Raw genomic sequence first — 26,014 nt, 5'->3', positions numbered from 1 at the left:
GAGAGACTCGCGTCGCTTTCCCTAGTTTTTCTGAGGAGCGTTGTGTGTGTGTGTGTGTGTGTGTGTGTGTGTGTGTGTGTGTGTGTGTGTGTGTGTGTGTGTGTGTGTGTGTGTGTGTGTGAGAGAGAGAGAGAGAGAGAGAGAGAGAGAGAGAGAGACTCGCGTCGCTTTCCCTAGTTCTTCTGAGGAGTGTTGTGTGTGTGTGTGAGAGAGAGAGAGGGAGAGGGAGAGGCTAGGAGACTCGCGTCGATCTCCCCAGTTCTTCTGAGGAGGGTTGTGTGTGTGTGTGTGAAAAAAGCCTTCCACTATGAAGCGTGTGTGCACTGTGACTACTTTTATATAGTTGATTACCAGCTGGGCATTTCACTCTGTCTCGTGCTGAAGCCTGTCACTGTCGACCAATCGCAGCAGGCTGTCATCGGTCCAATCAGCGCAGATTAGCTTCGCGCTGAGGAGGGGGTTGGGAACAAATGAATCGCTGAACGATTCATATGGGAGTCGTTGGGATAATTAGGTAAAAATAAATGCAGATTATAAGACCATAAAAGTGTTTTATGATCTTGCATGCATATTAGACTGTTGTTGGAGACCCTTACAACCTAAAAATGACCCTATTTCATGTATAATATGGGCTCTTTAAAATGTTATTAGAATGTCATTATAATGTTATTAGTGTTGTTTAGAATTTCATGAGAATGTTATTAGAATTTTATTAGAATGGTAGAATGTTACTTGAATGTTACTAGGATGTTACTAGGATGTTATTCAGAATGTCATTAGAATGGCATTAGAATGTTATTAAAATGTTATTTAGAATTTTTGAATTTTATTAGCATGTTATTTAGATTGCTATTAGAATGTCATTAGAATAGAATGTTATTAGAATGTTATTTAGAATTTTATTAGAATGTTATTTAGAATGTTATTAAAATGTCAATAGAATGTTATCAGAATGCTATTTAGAATTTTATTAGAATGTTAGTTATAATTTTATTAGAATGTCATTAGAATGTTATCAGAATTTTATTTAGAATTTTATTAGAATGTTAGTTATAATTTTATTAGAATGTCATTAGAATGTTATCAGAATGCTATTTAGAATTTTATTAGAATGTTAGTTATAATTTTATTAGAATGTCATTAGAATGTTATCAGAATGCTATTTAGAATTTTATTAGAATGTTAGTTATAATTTTATTAGAATGTCATTAGAATGTTATCAGAATGCTATTTAGAATTTTATTAGAATGTTAGTTATAATTTTATTAGAATGTCATTAGAATGTTATCAGAATGCTATTTAGAATTTTATTAGAGTGTTAGTTATAATTTTATTAGAATGTCATTAGAATGTTATCAGAATGCTATTTAGAATTTTATTAGAATGTTAGTTATAATTTTATTAGAATGTCATTAGAATGTTATCAGAATGCTATTTAGAATTTTATTAGAATGTTAGTTATAATTTTATTAGAATGTCATTAGAATGTTATCAGAATGCTATTTAGAATTTTATTAGAATGTTAGTTATAATTTTATTAGAATGTCATTAGAATGTTATCAGAATGCTATTTAGAATTTTATTAGAGTGTTAGTTATAATTTTATTGGAATTTTATTAGAATGTTAGAATGTTACTAGGATGTTATTTAGAATGTCATTCGACAGAATGGTATTAGAATGTTATTAAAATGTTATTCAGATTTTTTTAGAATATTATTAGAATGTTATTAGAATGTCATTAGAAAGTTATTAGAATGTAATCAGAATGCTATTTAGAATTTTATTAGAATGTTAGTTATAATTTTATTAGAATGTTATTAGAATGTCATTAGAATGTTATTTAGAATTTTAAGAGAATGTTATTAGAATTTTATTAGAATGTTAGTTAGAATGTTACTAGGATGTTATTTAGAATGTCATTAGACAGAATGGTATTAGAATGTTATTAAAATGTTATTCCGAATTTTTTTAGAATATTATTAGAATGTTATTAGAATGTCATTAGAAAGTTATTAGAATGTAATTAAAATGCTATTTAGAATTTTATTAGAGTGTTATTAGAATGTTACTTGAATGTCTTTTTTATCTTTCTGTTCATCAAACCTAAAAAGATCAGACTTCTTTTTAATCAATGGCATTGCTAATCACTTGATTAGCATAGAAAGACATTTTAATAAGCCCTTTGATTAAAAGTGTATTTAATGGAATGAAATTTAGTTTAATGAAAATAAATTAAATTAAATAGACAATAAATTAAATAGTAATATAGTGAATATAATGAATTTGTAAAACATAAAATATAAGCATAAATATCAAGGTTTTCTTTTTTAAAATATGGTTAAAGCACTTACATGAGATATTCAGTAAAACCTTCCTAATCATTAAAAGTTTAGATAATAAGAAAAAACATTTTTAAGCTTTATCTTATGTATGGTTAAATGATTGTTATTCCTGAAATATGCATGATACAAATGATTTCTTCAGCAGAGATAGTAACTAGACCAGTTAACTGATTGACTGAAGCCAAAAGACTTTTTTTTTTAATTAAATAACATTTTAATCAAGTTTTAAAAGTAATGAAGTTGGAAAACATAGGCCCAGCATTCTGGAAAAAAAATTAAGCATACATGCAAAGGAATTGTATTAATACATTAGAGAAGAGGATTTTGTCTCCTCCCACTCCAAAGTAAATCATTGCTGGTGTACCAAAACTTATTTTCCACTCAGGTGGAAAATAAAATAACATAAAAAATTTTTAGTGAATTAAAATGTATTCAAATTAAATCAAATTTAATTAAAAGTAAAGTAAATTAAATGTGAAGCAATTTGATCATTAATACACCTATAGGTACTTTGCTACTTAATGCATTTTAAGCATTAGTTGCACAATGTTGATTAAAACAAGTGGAAACTATAGTAAAGGGGAAAGTAAATTGTTAAGTGAAGTGTTACTGTAAGTGAAGTACAGTAAAGTAAACAGTGGAAAATGTAGTGTAAAGGGTGAAATAAAAGAGTGTAATATGAAATAAACCGTTTAGTAATATGTAAAATGTAAAGTAAAATGTAAAGTGTAAAATAATGAGTAGTAAATATATATCTAAAAGTGTAAAGAAAGTAAGTGAGGTGTTACTGCAAGTAAAGTATAGTAAAGTATACAGTGCAAAGTATAGTGTGAAGGGTCAAGTAAAAAAGTGTAATATGAAATAAACTGTTTATTCTAAAGTGTAAAGTAAAGTGTAAAGTGTAAAATATGGTATAGTATCTATAAATAAAGGTATAAGTAAATTGTTTAGTGAAGTATTGCTGTAAGTGAAGCACAATAAAGTAAAAAGTGGAAAGTATTGTGGAAAGAGTAAAGTAAAAAAGTGCATTATAAAATAAAGTATTCAGTAAAATGTAAGTTCTAAAGTGTAAAGTAAAAAGTAAAGTGTAAAATTAGGTATAGTATTATTAGGTATAGTATAGTATATATTATCTAAAAGCGCAAACACTACTGTATTGATGTACTACAGTGTGTCTGGAGCTGAAGCCTCGTGATGTTTTTGTGTCTCCTTCAGCATGATGTGGCATTTCGGTGTGGTGGAGAGTAAAAGTGCCACATTTCCCGTAGAGAAACCACGCCACCTGCTGGACGACAGCTTCCTGGAGTCCCAGAGTCCAGCCCGAACCCATCCGCACAGGTCCTCGGTGTCCAACGGCATCTCTATAGGTATCAAAACTAGAACTTTTATTCGTTTATTGTTAAGTGTTTTAAGATCTACAGTTGAAGTCAGAAATATTAGCCCCCCTGTAGATTTTTCCGCAACGTCTGTTTAACAGTAAGAAGACTTGATTTAACACATTTCACAATATTTTTCTAGAAAATTTTCAAGATACTAGTATTCAGCTTAAAGTGACATTTAAAGGCTTAACTAGGTTAATTAGGGTAAAGTTAGGGTAATTAGGCATTGGACAACAGTGGTTTGTTCTGTAGACAATCTAAGGCGAATATTGCTTAAGAGGGCTAATAATATTGACCTTAAAATTTTTTTTTTTTAAATTAAAAACTGCTTTTATTCTAGGCGAAATAAAACAAACAAGACTTTTTCCAGAAGAACAAATATTATAGGAAATACCGTGAAAATTTCCTTGCTCTGTTAAACAACATTTGGGAAATAATTGAAAAAAAAATAAGTAAATAAATTCCCAGGAGGGCGAATCAATCTAACTTCAACTGTACCTGACCAGGGACTGCAGGTGGAAAATAGCAGTTTTTTGCTTAAGCCTGGCACAAAACATATTTCTTTTTTGAGGTCAGTGTATTGTTGTGCGTGTCCTTGTCAAATAAATAAATTCAATTTTAAAAACTTAACAAATCTAATCCGAACTGGTGTGTTTTTCACAGAACAGCTGAATGAAGGTGCCAGCTTTAATACACATTAAGCACTTGTTGCATACTGTTGCTCAGTGGTGTAAAGTAACAAATTACAAATACTCAAATTACTGTAACTACTGTAACTAAGTAGTTTTTCTCAGAAATTGTAATTTACTAAGTAGTTTTACAAATGTGTACTTTTACTTTACCCTGAGTACATTTTCAGTACAGTATGGGTACTTTTACTCCACTGCTTTCCTTTAACTTGCAGTCACTACTTTTTCTTGTCTATGGGGATTAGAAAAATCAGTCCTGCGAGTCCAATCAAATCGCATAGACGGTAAATCGCATCATAATGAACTACCTCAAGACATGGGCGATTAACAATTGCAGCAAACTGTTTGGAAGTATTCAAAGTGTCCAAGATGTTGTTCAAAATCTTTACACGCACTGACCCAGAGACTGTTTAGGTGCATGTCACTGCTGAGAAGATGACGGATGTTTATTGTATGATGATCAAAATACCCAGCAGGCACAAGACACCAGCATGATGTCAGATTGACGTTGTACCTCAACGTCGTGGGGACGTTACAATTTGTTTGGAAATGAAAATTGGGTTGACATCAGAACCCAACGTCAGGCCAACGACTATGTTCAATGTACTACCTAATAACATCTAATGATGTTACAGCTTGACGTTGTGTAAACGTTACCACTTTGACGTCTATCAGATGTTGATTTTGGTTTACATACCTGACGAATAAATGTCAGTATTTGATGTCAATGTGACGTTGGTTTAAGATGTTGACTAGATGTTGGATTTTGATCACTTACCAACACAACCTAAAATCAACTAAATATCAACATCATTTGACGTCATTATTGGTTGTCGAAATAACGTCCATAGACACTGGCTAGACACTGAATTTTGGTCACCTGACATCACAACCTAAATCTAACCCAATATTAACGTCTTATAATGTTGTGTGCCTTCTGGGCAATAACTAAAGGCAATACAGAATGTTACGTTTACACACAAATGCACAAATTCCATGTAAATGTATCAGCTTTTTACAGCGTAACACTCACTCATCACTACTCTTGAGTACTTTTGAAAGGGCTACTTTTTACTCATACTTTGAGTAATATTTACAACAGATACTTTTACTCTACTTGCACTACATTTTTAGGCAGGTAATGGTACTTTAACTTAAGTATGATTTTTCAGTTCTCTTTCCAACACTACTGTTGATGAACACAGAGCATAATATTGAGAAAAAAGAAATATAAAACGAAATAAAAACCTAAAAACAGTACACAGTTGAAGTCAAAATTATTAGCCTCCGTGTGAATATTTTTTTCTTTATTTATTTTTTTTTATTTTATTTTTTTTTTCTTTCAAATTTTTCCCAAATTATGTTTTACACAGCAAATTTTTCCACAGTATTTCCTATAATATTTTTTTCTTCTGTGTAAACTCTTGGCTTTATTTACTTTAATTGCTTTATTTCAGATAGAGTAAAAATCCCACTGTAAAAAAAAAAAAGTTGACTTAAATTTTTTAGGCAACCAGCTTCAGGACATTTTTGAGTTTACTCAACTTAAATCGAGTCATGTGCAGTACTTGGGTTGAAAATTGAGTCAACTAAAAAAAAAGCTCTGCAGCATGTTGCCTTAAAATTTTGAGTTGTCAACCTTTTTTGTGCAGTTTTTAATTTTAGGTTCAATACTATTAGCCCCCTTAATATTTCTATTAGCTACACTGTAAAAATATCCTTAAAATAGCAGTTTTCCTTACGTTGTTATTCATAATTTTATTTTAGGTGGATTCACTTTTTCTTATGTTATTTCTGAAGGAGTCATTTCTGTTATCATTGCACCATGGTTATGTCGCCATGGCAACAAAGTTGAAAAACTAATATAATATAAATTGGCTCCAGAAGGGGATATTTTGCAGAAGAAAAGTTTAGTATTATTGTGCATGTCCCTGTCAAATAAATCAATTATATTTTAAAAACTCAAAAAAATCTGAAACTGGTGTGTTTTTCACAGAACAGCTGAATTAAGGTACCGGCTTTAATACACATTAAGCACTTGTTGCACACTGTTGATGAACACAGAGCATAATATTGAGGAAAAAAGAAATTTAAAGCTAAGTAAAAACCTGAAAACAATATAAAGAACAACAGTTTTGTTTGTTTAAGCCTATATCAGCTGGAAGGGCATCCGCTGCGTAAAACATATGCTGGATAAATTGGCGGTTCATTCCACTGTGGCGACCCCAGCTTAATAAAGGGACTAAGCCGAAAAGAAAATGAATGAATGAAAAGCCTTATTTAGGTTTTTATGGAGCCTTTTCACATTTTATCGGGTTTCTCAATAGCAGAAGTCATCATAGTTGGGTAAACTTAGAGCACTTAGGAGAAACTTAGGAGAGTACGACAAATCATTATCCACGATAGTGTTAGCAAAACTTTCAGAAAAGGAAAAAAACAGTGCGAGACTAATAAAGGCAACCAGATGAGAGAACAATGTCAAATTTTCTGTCCTGCCCTCATAGACACTGCATTACAAACACCATGTGTCATGATCACCAGCGATCTAACCACCAGAGGTCGCTGGTAAACACTCACATTCACATGAACTACAAATCTGCTGGAGAATGGACTACAAGAACCATGAAGTCATGCTCAACACACACAATTGGTTCCAGATCCTGATTGCATACACACAGCTGATGCTGTGATGATTACACACACCTATATACAGCTCACTTTAAGACACTCATTGCTGAGTCTAGTTATCTGCTATAGTGACAGTACAACGCATTTCCTTTGTCTGCCTTTGCTGTGTTTTTGATCCATTGCCTTGTTTATTTGTTTCATCCTGTTTACCGCCTGCCTTGTGACCATCTGCCTGTTAATTTGACTACGACTCTGCATTGCCCTCATACATCTATTTGCCTGACCTCGCTAATAAACCTGCATGTGGATCCGCACGTCTGTCGTCAGTGTCACATCCCCTTAGTTACACCATGCACAAACGGTTATTGATGTTTTTGTGTGTGTAATTTAACGCAAAGATCATATAATACAAATTATAGCTTTATAAATGCACATGGAATCAAACCGTCAAGGATTTAAGATGATGATGATGATCGTTAAACGTATCATCACCATCTTGTGAAAAGGGTCCATTAATATTGCTTGCTTCTGAGAGTCATGTGATGAACGATTGTTGATTTGTGCACAGATGTAAGTGTGTGTTTATTTGTGTGTGTGTGTTCTTCATCAGGCAGCAGTCAGAGTTCATTCTGTGATGATCTTTCTCCGGGAGTCGAGAGGTGAGACTCTGTTTCATCTTATAAATGTGTCTAAATTTAATATGCTCTTTCTACATTGTAAAAAATAGCAGTTTCTCTATTTTGTAATTGATGTTTTTATTTTTCTCATTTATTTCTGCTTTTGAATTGCATTATGGGAGCTTGATCTTTCTTCCAACAACCTTGAGTGACTTTTATGAACATGTTTAATAGTTTGCAGTGCTATATTGTTGGTGTTGTATATCAGTGGTTCTCAAACTGGGGGTCACGACCCCTGCGGGGGTCGCAGAATAATTTCAAGGGGTCGCGAGAGTGATTTAAAAATTGTGTAATTTTCAGTGATTATAATAAATATTTTTCAGTATAACAAGTGAAAGCTAATATTTTCAGATTTTTAAAAAGATATTACTGATAAATTCACAAAGTATTTAGGACACGTTCAGGCAGAATGCATCTTTGTACTTGAAACGCAGCGCTCAGGAACAGTTTAAAACTTGTCATGTCAACTTACCGCAGTAAACAAAGCCAAGTGGTGCTCAAAGCCCGCAACGCTTGCCCCGCCTTCGCGCTCTTCTTATTGGCCCACTGCTCTAAGAACTGAACACAAATGGATTGGCTAAAATCAGCTGTCAATCACTCTTCAGATGACAGGTGCTACAACCGTGAAAATGTAATGCGCTGAAGATGAGAGAATGAAAACAACACAGACAGATTTTGTCTTAGAAACACCTAAAGCTACAAATAACGGCTCATCTGATTACTGATCATGTGGTGAATGTTAATCCACCATCTACACTTATTAAAGAGTGGATAAAAGACTTCCATTGGCTTCAAGTCCGCTATGAAAATAACTAAAGCATTCACTGTAAAGTCTGTGGGACGGAATTTTCAGGTAACTGTTTGCCACATCTACACATTTTAGGCACGAGAGGTTCTGTTTAATCCTTTACTTAATCGCCAGATAATGTCAGCCGTGCAGATATATGTAAAAGTTAACACCACGTACACTATCGCAAAAGGGCTGGCACTGACTAAGATTAAACTAATATTGCAGCTCATGAAAAGACCGCCATTGCTATTAAAATGCTGTATGCAAATAATAAGGTATATGTCAAAAGCATCTGTGCAATATTAGACGCCACCCGTGAGAACACAGCACAGTTATCGTTAACAGATAAATTCATGAATTCATGTCAAGCAGTGCGTGCAGGGCCGGTGAGCGGTCCATCCGTGATATCTTTTGGTCACTCAATTATGTTATAAAAATGTATTTTCTTGTGATAACGGGATTTTCGCTGAGACATATTTTCCTCACGCATGCATATATATTTTTTTGCTTGTTAGTTTTGATGATTAGTTTGATTGTTAGTTTCAAATGCAATAAATCTGGTTATAAAACTTGTAACAGTGCGATAATTGGTGGGAGCCACTAAATTTTGACCGGTGCGCCTAAGTTTTTAAAGTTAGGAGCACCAGTACTACCAAGCAAAAATGTTAATTTCGAGCCCTGTAATGTATAGTAAATATAGTTAAAATATTGTGAACAGCTTAAAATAAGTTATTTTTATTGTTTGTATATGCTTTGGTAGTGGGGGGTCGCGAATTCCAGCACATTTTCTGCTATTTTACAGACTTATTTTTCTAGATATTATTTCAAACGACTAAAACGTCACTAAAAGTCACGTTGTTAAAGTGTAGAGTTGAATTTTCAACATTAAAAGTCCACAGCGCAGAGATCAACATCCCATAATGCAATTCACAACTGTAAATAAACAGGAAACACTTGTGAATCACAAAATACGGAAACTGTTCATTAAGTGTAGGGTAAAAAACAACTGTTATGGGATAGAAATTATCCTTTTGGTGCAGTCTGCTCCTTGTTATTATTGATTAAAGCAACATCAGCGAATTGTAGATTGTTTTTGGGTTTTTTTTTTTTTTACAGATTTTGTAATCTGTGTCAATATTAGTTAAAAAATAAGTTTATTGTTAGTTTACAGCCGCTCTTTTAAGTTAGTTTGCCCTTAACTATTACTATAAAAAACATCACAGTTTAAATTGTATTAATAAATATTGAAATTAACATACACTGTAAAATATAACCGCTTATTTTGTGATTCACTAGTGTTTCCTGTCTGTTTCCGGTTGTGAAATGCATTATGGGATGTTGATCTCTGCCCTGTCGACTTCTGATGTTGAAAATTCAACTCTACAGTTTAACAAAGTGACTTTCATTGACGTTTTAGTCGTTTGAAATGATATAATGTAGTAATAATATCTAAAAAAATAAGTGTAAAATAACAGAAAATGTACTGCAGTTTATTACAAGGTGTTTGTAGCGTAATATACAACACCAACACAGACAATATATCACTGCACACTATGAAAAATGTTCATAAGAGTCACTTTTTAAAACTGGAAGAAAGATCGATCTCCCATATTGCAATTCCAAAGCATAAATAAATGAGAAAAATAAAAACACGAATCACAAAATATGGAAAGCCACGAATCTACAGACATTTTTTACAGTATATGTTAATAAAAGCTTTTGAGGTTTTATTTCTTAAATAACTTTTACAAACTTGTTGTGTTTCCATATAACCTTCATATTACAACCTGCCATGTAACTCTTTCATACCGTAGGTGAAGATAACTGAACAAAACGAGTTTCAGCACTAATTGTTAATTGTTTTCTGTTGTTTATTTGTTGTTTGCAGTTATAAATGTTTAACATCTCTATATATGTCCATTACATGGGATAGATACTGTACACACAAAGAGAAACACAATGACATACAACACATGGTGTCAGAAGAGTTTAAGCTTTAAAGAGATATTTCATCTGATGCTGTTTCGAACCTGAAACAGAAGAAATGTCCAGCAGATGTTCAAGCAGCACTTTCAAACAGCGACTAACAGCTTTTAAAACTTAAAAAAAAAAGGACAAAAGATGCATCAGGACAGTTTATATAAGTAAAACAATTCTGAATGGCAAGGTGTAAGTGTAATATTACAATTAAATGTCAGAATTCTGACATAGAAACTTACAAGTAATAAGTTGGAGTTGTGAGACTTAATCAAAATTGCAAAATAAAGTCAGAATTACATGAAAAAAATTGCAAGAATGAATTTGAATCACAAGACATTAACCTAAAAGGAAAAGGTATGAGTTGTGAGAGATAATTCAGAATTGCAAAGAATTATTAAAGAGAAAAGTCAGACTTACAAAATGTAGTAAAAAGTGAGAATTGCATGATTAAACAATTGTGAGACTGAAAACTCAAAATGACAAAGGTTCAGACTTAGGACACAAACTAAATATCACAAGAAATAGTCAGAACGGTGAGATATGTAATCAGTGTTGCAAGAAAAAAGTCAGAATTGCAAGATATAAACTCAAAATTGCAAGAAAAAAACTGAACTGTGAAACATGAATTCAAAATAACAAAAGAGAGTCAGAATTTCAAGATTAAACATTGGCAGAAAAAGTCAGAAATGTGAGAAATGTGAGAAATATTCTCAGTTACAGGAAGAAAAAAGGCCAGAATTGCAAGGTATAAACTCAAAATATTAAGAAAATTAGCCTTTAAACTGACAAAACGTAAAATACTTACATTTTCTCGTGAGATCAGGCTGGTAAAACTACAATAAAAGATCAGTATTGTGAGATGTATGCTCAAGCTTAAAAGAAAAAGTCAGAATCGCAAGATTTAAGTTCAAAATGACAAGAAAAAAATCTGAATTGCAAGATATGAACTCAGAAATACAAGAAAAAAACAACAGAATTGCTTAAAATTTTAAGAAAAAGTCAGAATTGCCAGACAATTCTAGATTTATTCTCACAATTGCAAGAAAAAGTCAGAATTGCAAGATATAAACTCAAAAATGCAAGAAAAAAACTGAACTGTGAAACATGAATTCAAAATAACAAAAGAGAGTCAGAATTTCAAGATTAAACATTGGCAGAAAAAGTCAGAAATGTGAGAAATATTCTCAGTTACAGGAAGAAAAAAGGCCAGAATTGCAAGGTATAAACTCAAAATTATAAGAAAAGCAGTCAGGACTGAGACAAACTCAAATTTAGAAGGAAAAATCAGAACTGTGAGATTTCTGCTCAAAATTACAAGAAAAGAACTGCAAGACATTAACTTAAGAGAATCAGTATTATGAGACAATAACTCCAGATTACAAGAAAAGGTCAGAATTGTGAGATTTATGCGTAAAACCAACACAATCTCACGGCAATTCGTAACTTTTTGATTTAGTGGCTAATTCGTATGAATTCGTACGATCTAATTCTTACATTTTCGTACAATTTGCTCATCCCCCAATGACGGTTGGGTTTAGGGGTGGGGTTAGGTGCCACGCCTCCTTTTTAAAATCGTACAATTTCATACGAATGAACTCGTACGAATTTGAACGAATTAGCCACTAAACTGACAAAATGTAAAATACTTACATTTTCTCGTGAGATCAGGCTGGTAAAACTACAATAAAAGATCAGTATTGTGAGATGTATGCTCAAGCTTAAAAGAAAGTCAAAACGCAAAATTTAAGTTCAAAATGACAAGAAAAAAATCTGAATTGCAAGATATGAACTCAGAAATACAAGAAAATTTTAAGAAAAAGTCAGAATTGCCAGGCAATTCAAGATTTATTCTCACAATTGCAAGAAAAAGTCAGAGTTGCAAGATATGAACTCATAACTACGAGAAAAGAATCTGAATTGCAAGATATAAGCTTAAAATGATCATAATATGTCAGAACGGCAAGACATTAACTTAAGAGAATAAGTATTATGAGACAATAACTCCAGATTACAAGAAAAGGTCAGAATTGTGAGATTTATGCGTAAAACCAACACAATCTCACGGCAATTCGTAACTTTTTGATTTAGTGGCTAATTCGTATGAATTCGTACGATCTAATTCTTACATTTTCGTACAATTTGCTCATCCCCCAATGACGGTTGGGTTTAGGGGTGGGGTTTGGTGCCACGCCTCCTTTTTAAAATCGTACAATTTCATACGAATGAACTCGTACGAATTTGAACGAATTAGCCACTAAACTGACAAAACGTAAAATACTTACATTTTCTCGTGAGATCAGGCTGGTAAAACTACAATAAAAGATCAGTATCGTGAGATGTATGCTCAAGCTTAAAAGAAAAAGTCAGAATTGCAAGATTTAAGTTCAAAATGACAAGAAAAAAATCTGAATTGGAAGATATGAACTCAGAAATACAAGAAAAAACTACAGAATTGCTTAAAATTTTAAGAAAAAGTCAGAATTGCCAGACAATTCAAGATTTATTCTCACAATTGCAAGAAAAAGTCTGAATTGCAAGATATAAACTCAAAAATGCAAGAAAAAAGTCAGAATTGCAAGATATGAACTCATAACTACGAGAAAAGAATCTGAATTGCAAGATATAAGCTTAAAATGATCATAATATGTCAGAACGGCAAGACAATAACTAGAGATGTATGTTCAAAAATACAATAAAGGTCAAAATTGTGAGATTTATGCTCAAGATTTATTTATACCTAAAAGAAAAAGTCAGAATGGCAAGATATAAACCAAAGGTAACACTTTATCTTGATGGTCCATTTTAGTATTAGTGGACTGTCTGCTTAATATGTGCTGATACTGCTCCTTCAACACACATTTAACTGCCTATAAGAAACTCAGCAAGTACATGTCAACTTACACTAACCCCAACCTAATAGTCTACTTATAATCTAATGAGAATTAGTTGGCATGTAGATGCAATCTAACTTAAATTCAACAAAATGGGTTAAATGGACCGTCAAAATAAAGTGATACCAAACATTAATTATTAACCCCAACCTAACTAATCTTATCTAAAGAGAACTAGTTGTAATGTTACTTAAATTCAACAAGCGGACCATCAAAATAATGTGTGACCAAGCAAAACTGCAAGAAGAAAGTCAGATGTTCAAAATGACAAGAAAAGATCTACAGGACGTTTACTCCAAATTGCAAGAGAAAGGTCAGTGTTGTGATGCTGAACTCACTGTGCGAACAGGGGCCGCATGTACGCCACTCTGGGCCCCAACTGGAGGGCTCCTGTGCGCAGCTCCCCCAGAGGCCGCAGCCGGGCCCTCAGGTACACCCCTCCACCGCTCCACCTGTCCTGGCATGCACGGTCTCTTCCTTCACATTACTGTAGTCCAGACTGTCACACGTCTCTCGTCTTCTGTTTTCTCCAGATTCTCATCATCTCAGACTGCTGTTTACAGCACTCAATCACTGCATATTAAGGCTCTGTCCACACCAACATGGGTATTTTTAAAACCACAGGTTTTTTGTATGCGGTTTGGTTGTTTGTCCACACAAAAAAGCAGCATCATGTGACTGAACTTTCTAAAAACTCCAGCCAGGGTGAACATTTCACAAAACTCTGGCTAAAGTGTGGCCTCGGGTCCACTAACAGTGTCCAAAAATGTACTTTTGAAAGTAGCGCATTACAATATTAAGTTCATTCATTCATTCTCTTTTCGGCTTAACCCCTTTATTAATCAGGGGTCGCCACAGTAGAATGAACCGCCAACTTATCCAGCATATTATGCAGCGGATGCCTTTCCAGCTGCAACCCATCAATGGGAAACACCCATACACACTCATTCACACTCATACACTACGGACAATTTAGCTTACCCAATTCACCTATAGCGCATATCTTTGGACTTGTGGGTTGAAACCGGAGCACCCGGAGGAAACCCACGCCAACACGGGGAGAACATGCAAACTCCACACAGAAATGCCAACTGACCCAGCCAAGGCTCGAACCAGCGACCTATTTGCTGTGAGGCGACAGTGCTAACCACTGAGCCACCGTGACGCCCACAATATTGAGTTACTCCCCTAAAAATTAACTAGTTGCGTTACTTGATTACTTTCCATGGAAAGTAATCTGCTACATTACTTTTGAGTTACTTTTGTGAAACCATCTTCATTTTTGTCTGTTCACATGGGGAGTGCATTCTCTGATTGATTGCATGATTCAACGAGACTAGGGCTGCGTCCGAAATCGCCTACTACTCAGTAGGTACTGCATTTGAACTTGTGTTTACTATTCGACCGTTTACATGACATTCTATACAGTATGAATGTGAGCAGTATGAGTGGAACTCAGACGTACTACATACACAATTTTTTCATGGTCATGTGACCCAACCACAGTAGTTGCGTCACTTCACTCCCATTCATGATTTCTCTCATACTCTAATTATGGGATTGCGTAGTGTCCATCGGATCAACACTACAGAATCTTGCCGGTAGTTGTAGGTCAACCGGGAACTTCTCACATACTGTTTTTCAAATTCTATGAATTCGGACACACTACTCGGCTCGCATACTATTTTTGTGTACTATATAGCAGTGTTTCCCAACCCTGTTCCTGAAGGCACACCAACAGTCCACATTTTCAACCTCTCCCTAATCAAACACACCTGAATCATCTTATCATAACATCAGAAGAGACTCCAACACCTGAAGTTAATGGGTCAGAAAAGGGAGACATCCAAAATATGTACTGTTGGTGTGCCTCCAGGAACAGGGTTGGGAAACACTGGTATATAGTATGGAAGTATGCGATTTCAGAAGCAGTCTCTGTTAGTTTTAATTCAGCAGTTTATTTTTTAAAAGCTAGTTAATTAAAATAAAAAGTAACTCAAAAGTAACTCAACGTTGTCAATTTTTTTAAAAAGTAGCTCAAATGTTATTGCTTATTTTAGTATTACTTTAAGCATTACTATACAATACTTAATATATAATACTTAATATCTATACAATACTTAATAAAATAAAGTATTACTTTATTTTAAAGTATTTTAGTGATACTTTAGTTATTTAAAAAAGTAATATTATTACATAACTCGTGTTGATTGTAATGCAATACCCCAACATTAGCCAATAAAATCAATGTTTTTGTCTCATTATGTCACCGTGCATGCTGGTTTCTCCTTTCTGATTGTCCAGCACAGCTGAGGTCAAACCAAATGTGTAAGATTTGATTGAGGTGAATTCTGCACAATCAAGGCAAATGCATTCACGTTCACACCACAGGATGGTAATCCACCTTAGTTATCACATTTGTATTGACTTGTATGCAATCTACTCATGCAAATGCTTAAGTGCACATATGATGTGAACCCAACATAAAAGGTTGTTATTGCACAACACAGATTTTTTTTTATTGAAGGCAGGGTTTATAAAAATACCCGTGTACATGTGGACATGGTCTAAGAGGGTCTGTTTACACCTGTTCACTTCATGTGTTTTCTCTGCTGTCTGATTCCTGAAAATGGTTGCATTTACACTGGCCACATGCATGTGTCTCGGCTAAACGGATGTAAATTTGATCTTCAAAACCTGTGCTCTATGCAAATTTTACTAGGTTACCTCTACTAAAATGTCAGATACACCACTTTCTATTTAATTATAAATTAATATGTAATTAAAACATAAATAAATAAATAAATAAATAAATAAATAAATAAATAAATAAATAAATAAATAAATAAAACAAAAATGTAAGCTTATAGACCTTCATCGACTTACATATGATTTCATATGTAGGCTACAGGAGGCTTTGTGCTTCACGTGTACTCCAGTAAAACATCAGCAACACCTTACAAAAACATGATTACTGTCATTACAGGCTAAATATTGTGATGTATGCATTATCATCTGAAAGCTAAATAAATAATCTTTCCATGTGTGTATGGTTTGTTAGGATAGGACAAAACTTGGCTAAGAGACAACAAGTTAAAAATCTAGAATTTGAGAGAATAAAAAAAACTGAATATTAAGAAAATCACCTTTAAAGTTGAACAAATTAAGTTCTTAGTAATGCATATTACTGATTAGAAATTAAGTTTTGATACATTTATGATCAGAAATTTAAAAAATGTCATGAAACAAGCTTTACTTAATATTCAACATAAAATATAAAGCAAATCAATCATTTTTGACTGTATTTTGGCTATTCCTACAGATATACTTATGCTATATACTTAAGTATTCACATTTTTTTGTGATAAACAGATACGTGTTGGACATCATTCAACTACTAAGGAATTACATAATTACATTACATTTACAAACATAATTATATTACATTTGTGGATAACCTACTCTTTCAAAAACAAAACACCGTGCCTTTGTAAACGAGTTAAACAATGTTATTTTTGCATTATAAAATGCGTCCCAAACCACCTTCTATAGTGCTTTGAGCCATTGCATTTATATGTCTGGCCTTTATTGTTAGCCCTTTGGTCAGCTTTGTTGTTTTAAAGTGCATTATAAATCAAATTGAATTGTCTATAATGCATTTCAGAGGCCGTTTTTACCTGTACCTTTCACGATCAGATTGCTATGCGGTTTGAAAAATAAAAATGCATGAAGTGAGCAGGTGTGAACAGCCCAACAGAGGAGAAAATATTTCAAAACCTATTGAGCTTCACCAAAGGCTGATATTTTAACTGCATTGTAACCTTAGCATAGGGGTTTTCAAACTGACATGCAGAGAAAAGTGGTAATACTGTACCTGAAGGGGGTGTTAATAAGACTGTCATGAAACATTTATGATCATGATATGACACATGATGAAAATGACAGAGATTTTCTGCATGCTCATGGCATTAAGTGTTGTTATTTATGTAATTTTGAATGCAAAAATGACATTGTTTGAGATATCTTTGACAACTTGACACAAATACATCATAACCTGTCATTGTAATGACAACTTGACTTTATCAAGACAACATAACTTGTCATAAATCTGTCATAAACATGATCTTCTTGAGGCCATTATTATTGTCAGGAAGTGAAGGAACTGCAGTGGTACATATTGAATGTGTCATTAAAATGTCATTAAGTATTAATAACACTGTTATAAAGTAGTTTGACAGAGTATTGAAACTTTTAATGACAAATTTTATGACATTTTTTCCACTGAAAAGGAGTGATCATAAAAATATTAGGGACATAATTATAATGTCTCATAACAATCATGTTTATGACAGATTTATGACAAGTTATGTTGTCTTAATAATGTCAAGTTGTTATGACAAAGGCGAGGGATCATAAAAATAATAGTGACAATAATAATGACACAAATATAATGCCTCATAACAATTTATGACAAGTTATGTTGTCTTGAGAATGTCAAGTTGTTATGACAAGTTGTTATGACAAAGGCAAGTTATGATGCATTCATTTATGTGACGTTGTCATAACAAAAACATCTTGAAACAACATCATGAAAAATAGCAAAGCTGAGTGAATGACACCTAATGCCAGTTCTCATAAGCATTCATAAAAATCTGCTTCATATCCCTATTCATTCTTATGACAACTGGCATTAGGTGTTATTCTCTCATTTATGTCATTTTAAATGCAAAGATGACATTGTTTGAGTTATCTTTTGTACACCTTGACATAATCTCACCATAACCTCTTCTTAGTCTTTGTGATGGCAACTTGACATCAAGACTACATAACTTGTCATAAATCTGTCATAAACATGATCATCTTGAGGCCATTATAATTGTCATGAATTTTATTAAAGCATCATTAATATTTTTAGTGACCTCAACTGCAGTGGTACAAATTGAATGTGTCATTAAAATGTCATTAAGTATTAATAACGCTGTTATAAAGTAGTTTGACGGAGTTTTGACACTTTTAATGACAAATTTTAATGACATTTTGCTCCACTGAAAAGGAGTGATCATAAAAACATTAGGGACATAATTATAATGCCACATAACAATTTATGACAAGTTATGTTGTCTTGAGAATGTCAAATGTCAAGTTTTAAGACAAAGGCAAGTTATGATGCATTCATTTATGTCACTTTGTCATAACAAAGACATCTTGAAACAATGTCATGAAAAATAGCTAAGCTGAGTGAATGACACCTAATGCCAGTTGTCATAAGCATACATAAAAATCTGCTTCATATTCCTATTCATGCTTATGACAACTGGCATTAAGTGTTATTCTCTCATCTATGTCATGACATTTTGTTCCACTGAAAAGGAGTGATCATAAAAACATTAGTGACATATTATAATGCCTCATAACAATCATGTTTATGACAGATTTATGACAGGTTATGTTGTCTTGATAATGTCAAGCTGTTATGACAAAGGCATCTTAAAAAATGTCACCTTTGCCTTTCAAATGACTGAGCACATGACCCTTAATGATAGTTGTCATAAGCATGCGTAACATTTTCATGCTCATGACATGTAATTTTTTGATTATAACAGTGTCATAGCCGTCTTACGAACACCTCCTTCAACGAAAGTGTTACCAGAACAGTTTAGTGAAAAAAATCAAGACATGCTTTTTAATCATTAAATGCTCACTATGTAGGCAGCTCACTAGGTTTTGAATCACAGCTGGTGTCTTTTGAGCGGTGGAGGGAAACTTCTGTCCTGCATCCAAACTCTTTTTACACTCGTCTCTCCTCCATCACGTCCTCAGATCAGAAGGGTGTTTTCTGCTCTCTGAGGAATCATCTCATGGTTTGAGAAGCAGGATGACGTCCATCACCACACACACACACACACACAAACACACATGGGTTGTTTTGAGTGTGTTTATGGTGTGATCTCTGTTCAGTCCGTCAGTTTCGGAGGTCACTGGAGACGCCAGTTTGTTTACGATGCAGGGGCCGATCAGGAGGAAAACCATGATGAAGGAGGGCAGGAAACCCAAGGTAAACAATAGCTGAAGCATTTACACTTTCCAAAAACTCAATGGGTGCTGATTTACATGCTGATCCTGCTTAAAGTCCAGATGTTCACGTGGATGCGTTGACTAAACTGAGTTTAAAAGTGCCTGATTCGCCACAGACAGGCTGAGAGCTCAGTGTTTGTTTTGGATTAGGAGGGATAGCAGTTAGAAGGTCATCTGCTTTTTTTAACATCATTAAATAAAGACAAGGTGATCTTTCAGAAGCCTGACAGGTTATCAGCATAATGCAATAATGTGCACCTTTTGTAAAGCTGCTTTGAAGCGATAATCATTGTGAAAAGCGCTATACAAATAAACTTGAATTGAAATGAATAGTAGGGGGTAATAAGTCAGTAGTAAATGGTGGGAATTGTTACTTAAACTGAAGTGTTATTTTTAAGATTGTTGATAATACATTTGCCTTGTTATAGTGAGTAGTGTCCAGCTTAGTTGTAAAGAGTTTGCTGTGTTTTTCAGCTCTCGTCATGGACGCGGTACTGGATCACACTCTCTGGATCCACTCTCCTATTCTACAGATCCAAAGCCCTGCGAGCCACAGACCGCAAGCATGTGAGTCTAAAAACAGTTCAATTCAATCAGTTAATCAGTCAGTTTATCAGTCAATCGATTCATCTGTCCATTAATCAATCCATTAATCAATCAGTTCATCAGTCAATCAATCAGTCAATCCATTAGTCAGTCAGTCAATCTATCTGTCAATCAGTCAGTCAATCAATCCATTAGTATGTCAGTCATTAGTCAACCATCAATCAGTCAATCCATAAGTCAATCAATCAATAAATCCTCAATCAACAATCAATCAATCTATTAGTCAGTCAACCCATCAGTCATCAATTAATCAATCAATCCATTCATCAATCTATCAATTAGTCAGTCCATCAATCAATCCGTCAGTCAGTCAGTCAATTCATCAATTAATCCTCAATCAGTCAATCAATCAGTGGATCAATTAATCAATCAAGCAATCAATCATTCAATCAATCCTTAATCAGTCAGTCATTCAATCATTCCGCCCATTAATAAATCATTAAATCCATCAGTGAATTCATCAATCAATCAATAAACCATCAGTCAATTCATCAATAAATTCATCAATAAATCAGTACATCCAACAGTGAATCTATAAATCATCCCATCAATCACTCAATCAATCAATTAGTCCATCCATCCATAAATCAATCAATTAATCATTCAATCAATCTATCTATTATCAATCAATCAGTCGATCAACAATCCATTAGTCAATCAATCACTCAATAAATCAATCAATTATCAATCAATCCATCAATCAGTCGATCAACAATCCATTAGTCAATCAATCAGTCAATCCATCAACCAGTTAGTCAGTCTATCTGTCAATCAATCAATCAATCAATCCAGTGGTATGTCAGTCATCAGTCAACCATCAATCAGTCGATCCATCAGTCAATCAATCGATAAATCCATCAACCAGTCAGTCAGTCTATCCGTCAATTCATCTGTCAATCAATCAATCCATTAGTCAGTCAGTCGTCAGTCAGCCCATCAGTCAGTGAATTAATCAATCTATCCATCAGTCAATCTATCAATCAATCCGTCAGTCAATCAATCAATCCAATCAATCAGTTAGTCCATCTATCGATCCATCCATCCGTCAATCAATCAATTAATTAATCAGTCAATCTATCCATTAATGAGTCAATTAGTCCATCCATTGGCCAATAAGTCAGGTCAATCTATCAGTCAATCCATCAATCAGTCAATCAATCAATTATCAATCAATCCATCAGTCGATCAACTATCCATCAAACAATAAATCAAGTCAATCATCAGTCCATTAGCCAGTTAATCTATCAATAAATTGGTCAGTCGGTCAGTCTGTATTAATAAACCTTTACGATGATGATGATGATGATGATGACGATGATGATGATGATGATGCTTGATAATAGATGCATGTAATGAATTCTTCCACAAAACAGTACAAGTCGTCTGCGTGTAAGAAAGTGTGTGTTCTGGGCTGGATGGTGGTTCTGCCGGATGATCCTGCTCAGCCCAACATCTTTCAGCTCAACGATCCTGATAAAGGTGAATGTGATCCACACACAACAGTCCGTTAACTCTTTATCTATGCATCACAAATGACAAATGTGTGTCTACTGTTAAATCAGTTCTATATTTGCGCACATGTTAATGAACCAGTGTGTTTTTCAGGGAATGTTTACAAGTTTCAGACTAGCGATCGCTTCTCTGCGATCTTATGGCACAAACACCTGGAGGAGGCCAGTCGGAGAAGAAGACCTCAGGTAACAAATATCTTCCCTATTTTTATTTATTTACAAATTTACATGCATTTGATTTAGCAATGTTATTAGTGTTTGCATGGACCAATGTTACACATATTTTGTATAATGATAATGTTAAATATTACAGTATAGATATTTTTTATGGAATCGACATTGTAATAATTTAAGAAATCAAATTATAATGTAACTCCGGTTTACCCCACAGTCCAAACACGTGCCTTATTGGTGAATTTCGATAAGCTAAACTGTCCATAGTGTATGTGTGTGAATGCAAGAGTGCATGGGTGTTTCCCAGTGCTGGGTTGTGGCTGGAAGGGCTATATCCTGGATAAGTTGGCTGTTCATTCTATTGTGGTGACCCCTGATTAATAAAGGGACTAAGCTGAAAAGAGAATGAATGAATGAATGAATGAATGAATGAATGAATGAATGAATGAATGAATGAATGAATGAATGAATATGTATCCAGTTGAAATCCAATTTGTTAGGCCAAATAAAAAATTAATAAGTAATGTTTAACAGAGCAAGGACATTTAGCTGGAAATATATATATATAAATATATATATATATATATATATATATATATATATATATATATATATATATATATATATATATATATATATATATATATATATATATATATATATATATATCAATAAACTGCTAAAAGTAAATCGTATAAAATAATTAAGTAATATGAATTCAATTATTATATATTTCTTATATAATCTCAACTTCTCAACAAATAGTGAATTCATTATGTGTTAAGCATTAACTCTACATTAATGTTGTTGGTAAGAAGTTTATAACTGCAGATACAAATGCTGTATTCTTGACTTATAAGCATGTTTATAATGTGCTTAATAATTGTGTTTTCCTACTTTAATTTTTTCATTACTAAATGAATTATTGCATCATTAACAAACCAGTTATTTTAGAGAAGTTGCTGGTTTTAAAAGATTATGCAGAATGTGCAAGTAAATGATAAATAAACTATTCAAATCAACATTTATATATCTTATTATTCAGGCATATAGTAATAGTTTTGTGATGCTTTATAAATCCCTTATAAATGACAATTAAAGGCTGAGTTAAATTCTAAACAGGACATAAATAAAACATCTTTATTCATTTTTATTCATTCGAAGATACACAAATGAAACCGTCAAATGAAAAATAAATCTTTGCCATCTTATCTAAAATATAATTACTGTACAGTTTAAACATCGCTAAATAACAGTGAAATGTTGTATTATCATAATATATTGTTAAATTGTTATATTGTTGTTTTGTTATATTTGGACACTCCTGTTATTCAGCAATGTTTAAACTTTACTGTAATTTTACTTTTTAGATAAGTTTGCAAAGATGTGTTGTTCATTTAATACTGAGCTTTTTGTTTATTAGGGATTTATAAAGCATAAATAGTCCTCACTTTAGATTAGGTCACAAAACTGCATGAAGTTGAGTTAATAAAGCATTTATTAACATATTAGTTAACTATTAATATATGCCTGAATGATAAGATATATAAATGTTGATTTCAATAGTTTATTAATCATTTACTAACTCATTGTGAAAGCTTTAAAAACTCCAACTGTTCTTGAATACAAATGATTTGTAAATAATGTGATACTTCATTTAGTCATGAAAAATTAATCAGTAATAAAGTATGAAAGGACAATTATTAAGCACATTATAAATTTGCTTTTAAGTCAAGAATACAGCATTTGTATCTGCAGTTATAAACTGCTTACTAACGTTTATTAATGTAGAGTTAATGCTTAACAGATGATGAATTCACTATATGCTTAATAAATGATTTATAGTGTGTAATTATGTGTTACTAAATGTTCTATTAAAGAGTCCTGATGAGTTGATTTTGAGTCCTGATGATTTCAAATGACCTCCAAAAAAATGTGAAGACATTTAAAAATGTTTCTTGATCATAAAATCAGAAAATTAGAACGATATTTAAAAATTCAGCTTTGAATCACGAAAATAATTTATGCAATTTTTTAATATATATTCAAATAGAAAGTTATTTTATATTTAAAAAAAAAATAGTACTGTTCTTACAACATTAAATACATAGCATTCTTTTTTTTCCAATATATACAGTAAAACCCGCAATTATTCATACCCCTGGATATGATGTGTATTTATGTATTGCTGCGTTATTAATATTATGGTCACACATTACAATAAGGCTCTATTAGTTAATGTTTTTATATAAACACGAACAGACAATGAACAATACATTTATTAGAGTATTTATTCATCTTTGTTAACATAATAAACATAATAAAGGAAAGGTTTCTTTCCTCAGGCTGTCTACCTTATGAACAGTTAAATATTCCCCTACTGTGCAATAAAGATGTGCAATACTTTCTACATTCGCACTTGTACACAGCACCTTATATCAATATACAATGCAATACCTTCTACATTCGCACTTGTACACAGCACCTTATATCAATATACAATGCAATACCTTCTACATTCGCACTTGTACACAGCACCTTATAACCTGTATATTTATAACAATCTGTACATACAACTCAACATCCAGGTTTCTTGACTAACCACATCTGTTTAATGCTTATCAACTTTTTTATTTTTATTTTATTTTTTTATATATTTATTTTTGTGTTGTCACTTGTCACTTTATGTACACTGGAAGCTTCTGTAGCCAAAACAAATTCCTTGTGTGTGTGAAGCACACTTGGCAATAAAACTGATTCTGATTCTGAATCTAATAGATAAATTAATTCATTGTTAGTTTGGTGTTACTGCATTAGCTAATGTTAACAAGCAAAATTTTGGATATTATTAATGTGTAAGTAAATATTTAACTATGATTATTAAATGCTATACAAGTATTATTGATTCTTACTTCACGTTAGTAAATATATGAACTAATGGAACCTTATAGTGAAGTGTGACAAGTATATTTTATAAACCCAAATTGGGTAACACTTTAAAATAATGCACCATTAGTTCATTTATTTACTATTAATAACACATATATTATGGTATTTATTTATGTTAGTTTATTTTAGTTGGTTAAGTTAAATAAGTTTATGTTAACTCACATGCATTAATCAGAATCAGCTTCACACACACAAGGACTTTGTTTTGGCTACAGAACTAACTAATGTTACAGAGTTAATGCAACAGACTTAACTAATGTTAACAAGCACAATTTGGAATTGAATAATGCATTGATTAATGTTTAACTATCTTTAATATATGTTTTACCAGATTATTCATGCTTAGTTAATGCTAGTAAACGCAATACCTAATGGACCATTATTCTAAAGTGTTACTGTAATTGAACTAATATCCAACTGTGATGTTTTAGAATTGCGTAATGCTTCCGATTTTCTCTCCACTCTCTCAGATACCAGCAAATCTCATGTCGTTTGAGTAAAGGGACTCGTGTAGCTCTTGACATTTATCATGTGCCAAAGGCCTACAGAGATGGAGGAGAATGTGTTTCAATCAGCAAAATCTTGAAAAACAAGTGAAAAAGCTTCAGCGTTGAGGAGTCACTGAGCCAACGCACTGGATCTGTTCATCTGGACCACTGTTACAGACCAGATCTGCACACTCAAATGGAGGAAAATCCAGCTTTATGAAGTCTTCTGTGTGGAGATTAATGCATCTGAAGGGGTTTGTTGATGTTGAGATCGAGCAGGTATGTTTTAGGGGTCACACTTTACTAGGTTTCATTAGTTAATGTATTTGCTAACATGAACAAACAATACATTAATTACAGTATTTATTCATAGTAAATCCATATAAAGTCATTCATTTTTAATTTATGTTAACTCTGAGTGCATTAAATAGTGTTAACAAGCACAACTTTGGATTTTAATAATGCATTACTATGATTAATTAATAGGTATTAAAATGTGCTCATTATTACACTGCAAAAATGCTTTTCTTACTAAGATTTATGTAAAAATATGTTCAAATTTATAAATCATGAAGCATTTTATAGACAAGCAATACATAATGTCTTGTTTTAAGAAATAATATGTCAGAATTAAGTGAGTTTTTACTTAAAATAAGCTAAATAATCTGACAAGGGTTAATCAAAATAATCTTATAATAAAAGGAAAACTGGATTTTTTTGCTTAGGCTTTTGTCAGAATATTTTTGCTTGTTTTAGTGGAAAACTCACTTAAATTTGACAAATTATTTCATAAAACAAGATAATATGTTTTGCTTGTCTATGAAATGCTTGTTA

General features: G+C 32.7%; 1 protein-coding gene across 1 annotated transcript in view; it reads left to right on the top strand.

Annotated features, from left to right (window-relative positions):
* The window catches only part of LOC130229901 (ras-specific guanine nucleotide-releasing factor RalGPS1), a 70,116-nt gene extending 44,508 nt beyond the window's left edge, over positions 1-25,608 (top strand). Inside the window, exons 6-13 of the mRNA XM_056458921.1 lie at positions 3,559-3,710; positions 7,650-7,698; positions 13,727-13,807; positions 19,336-19,432; positions 19,927-20,019; positions 21,432-21,537; positions 21,664-21,755; positions 25,163-25,608. Coding sequence (XP_056314896.1) covers positions 3,559-3,710; positions 7,650-7,698; positions 13,727-13,807; positions 19,336-19,432; positions 19,927-20,019; positions 21,432-21,537; positions 21,664-21,755; positions 25,163-25,192 — 700 coding nt within the window. The 3' untranslated portion in view covers positions 25,193-25,608. The remainder of the gene's footprint in view (positions 1-3,558; positions 3,711-7,649; positions 7,699-13,726; positions 13,808-19,335; positions 19,433-19,926; positions 20,020-21,431; positions 21,538-21,663; positions 21,756-25,162) is intronic.
* The last annotated feature ends 406 nt before the right edge of the window (positions 25,609-26,014 follow it).

The sequence above is a fragment of the Danio aesculapii genome, chromosome 5, assembly GCF_903798145.1.
Source record: "Danio aesculapii chromosome 5, fDanAes4.1, whole genome shotgun sequence".
Taxonomy (NCBI): domain Eukaryota; kingdom Metazoa; phylum Chordata; class Actinopteri; order Cypriniformes; family Danionidae; genus Danio; species Danio aesculapii.
Note: the sequence above shows the minus strand (reverse complement) of the source record. Positions and strands in the feature narration are given on the sequence as shown.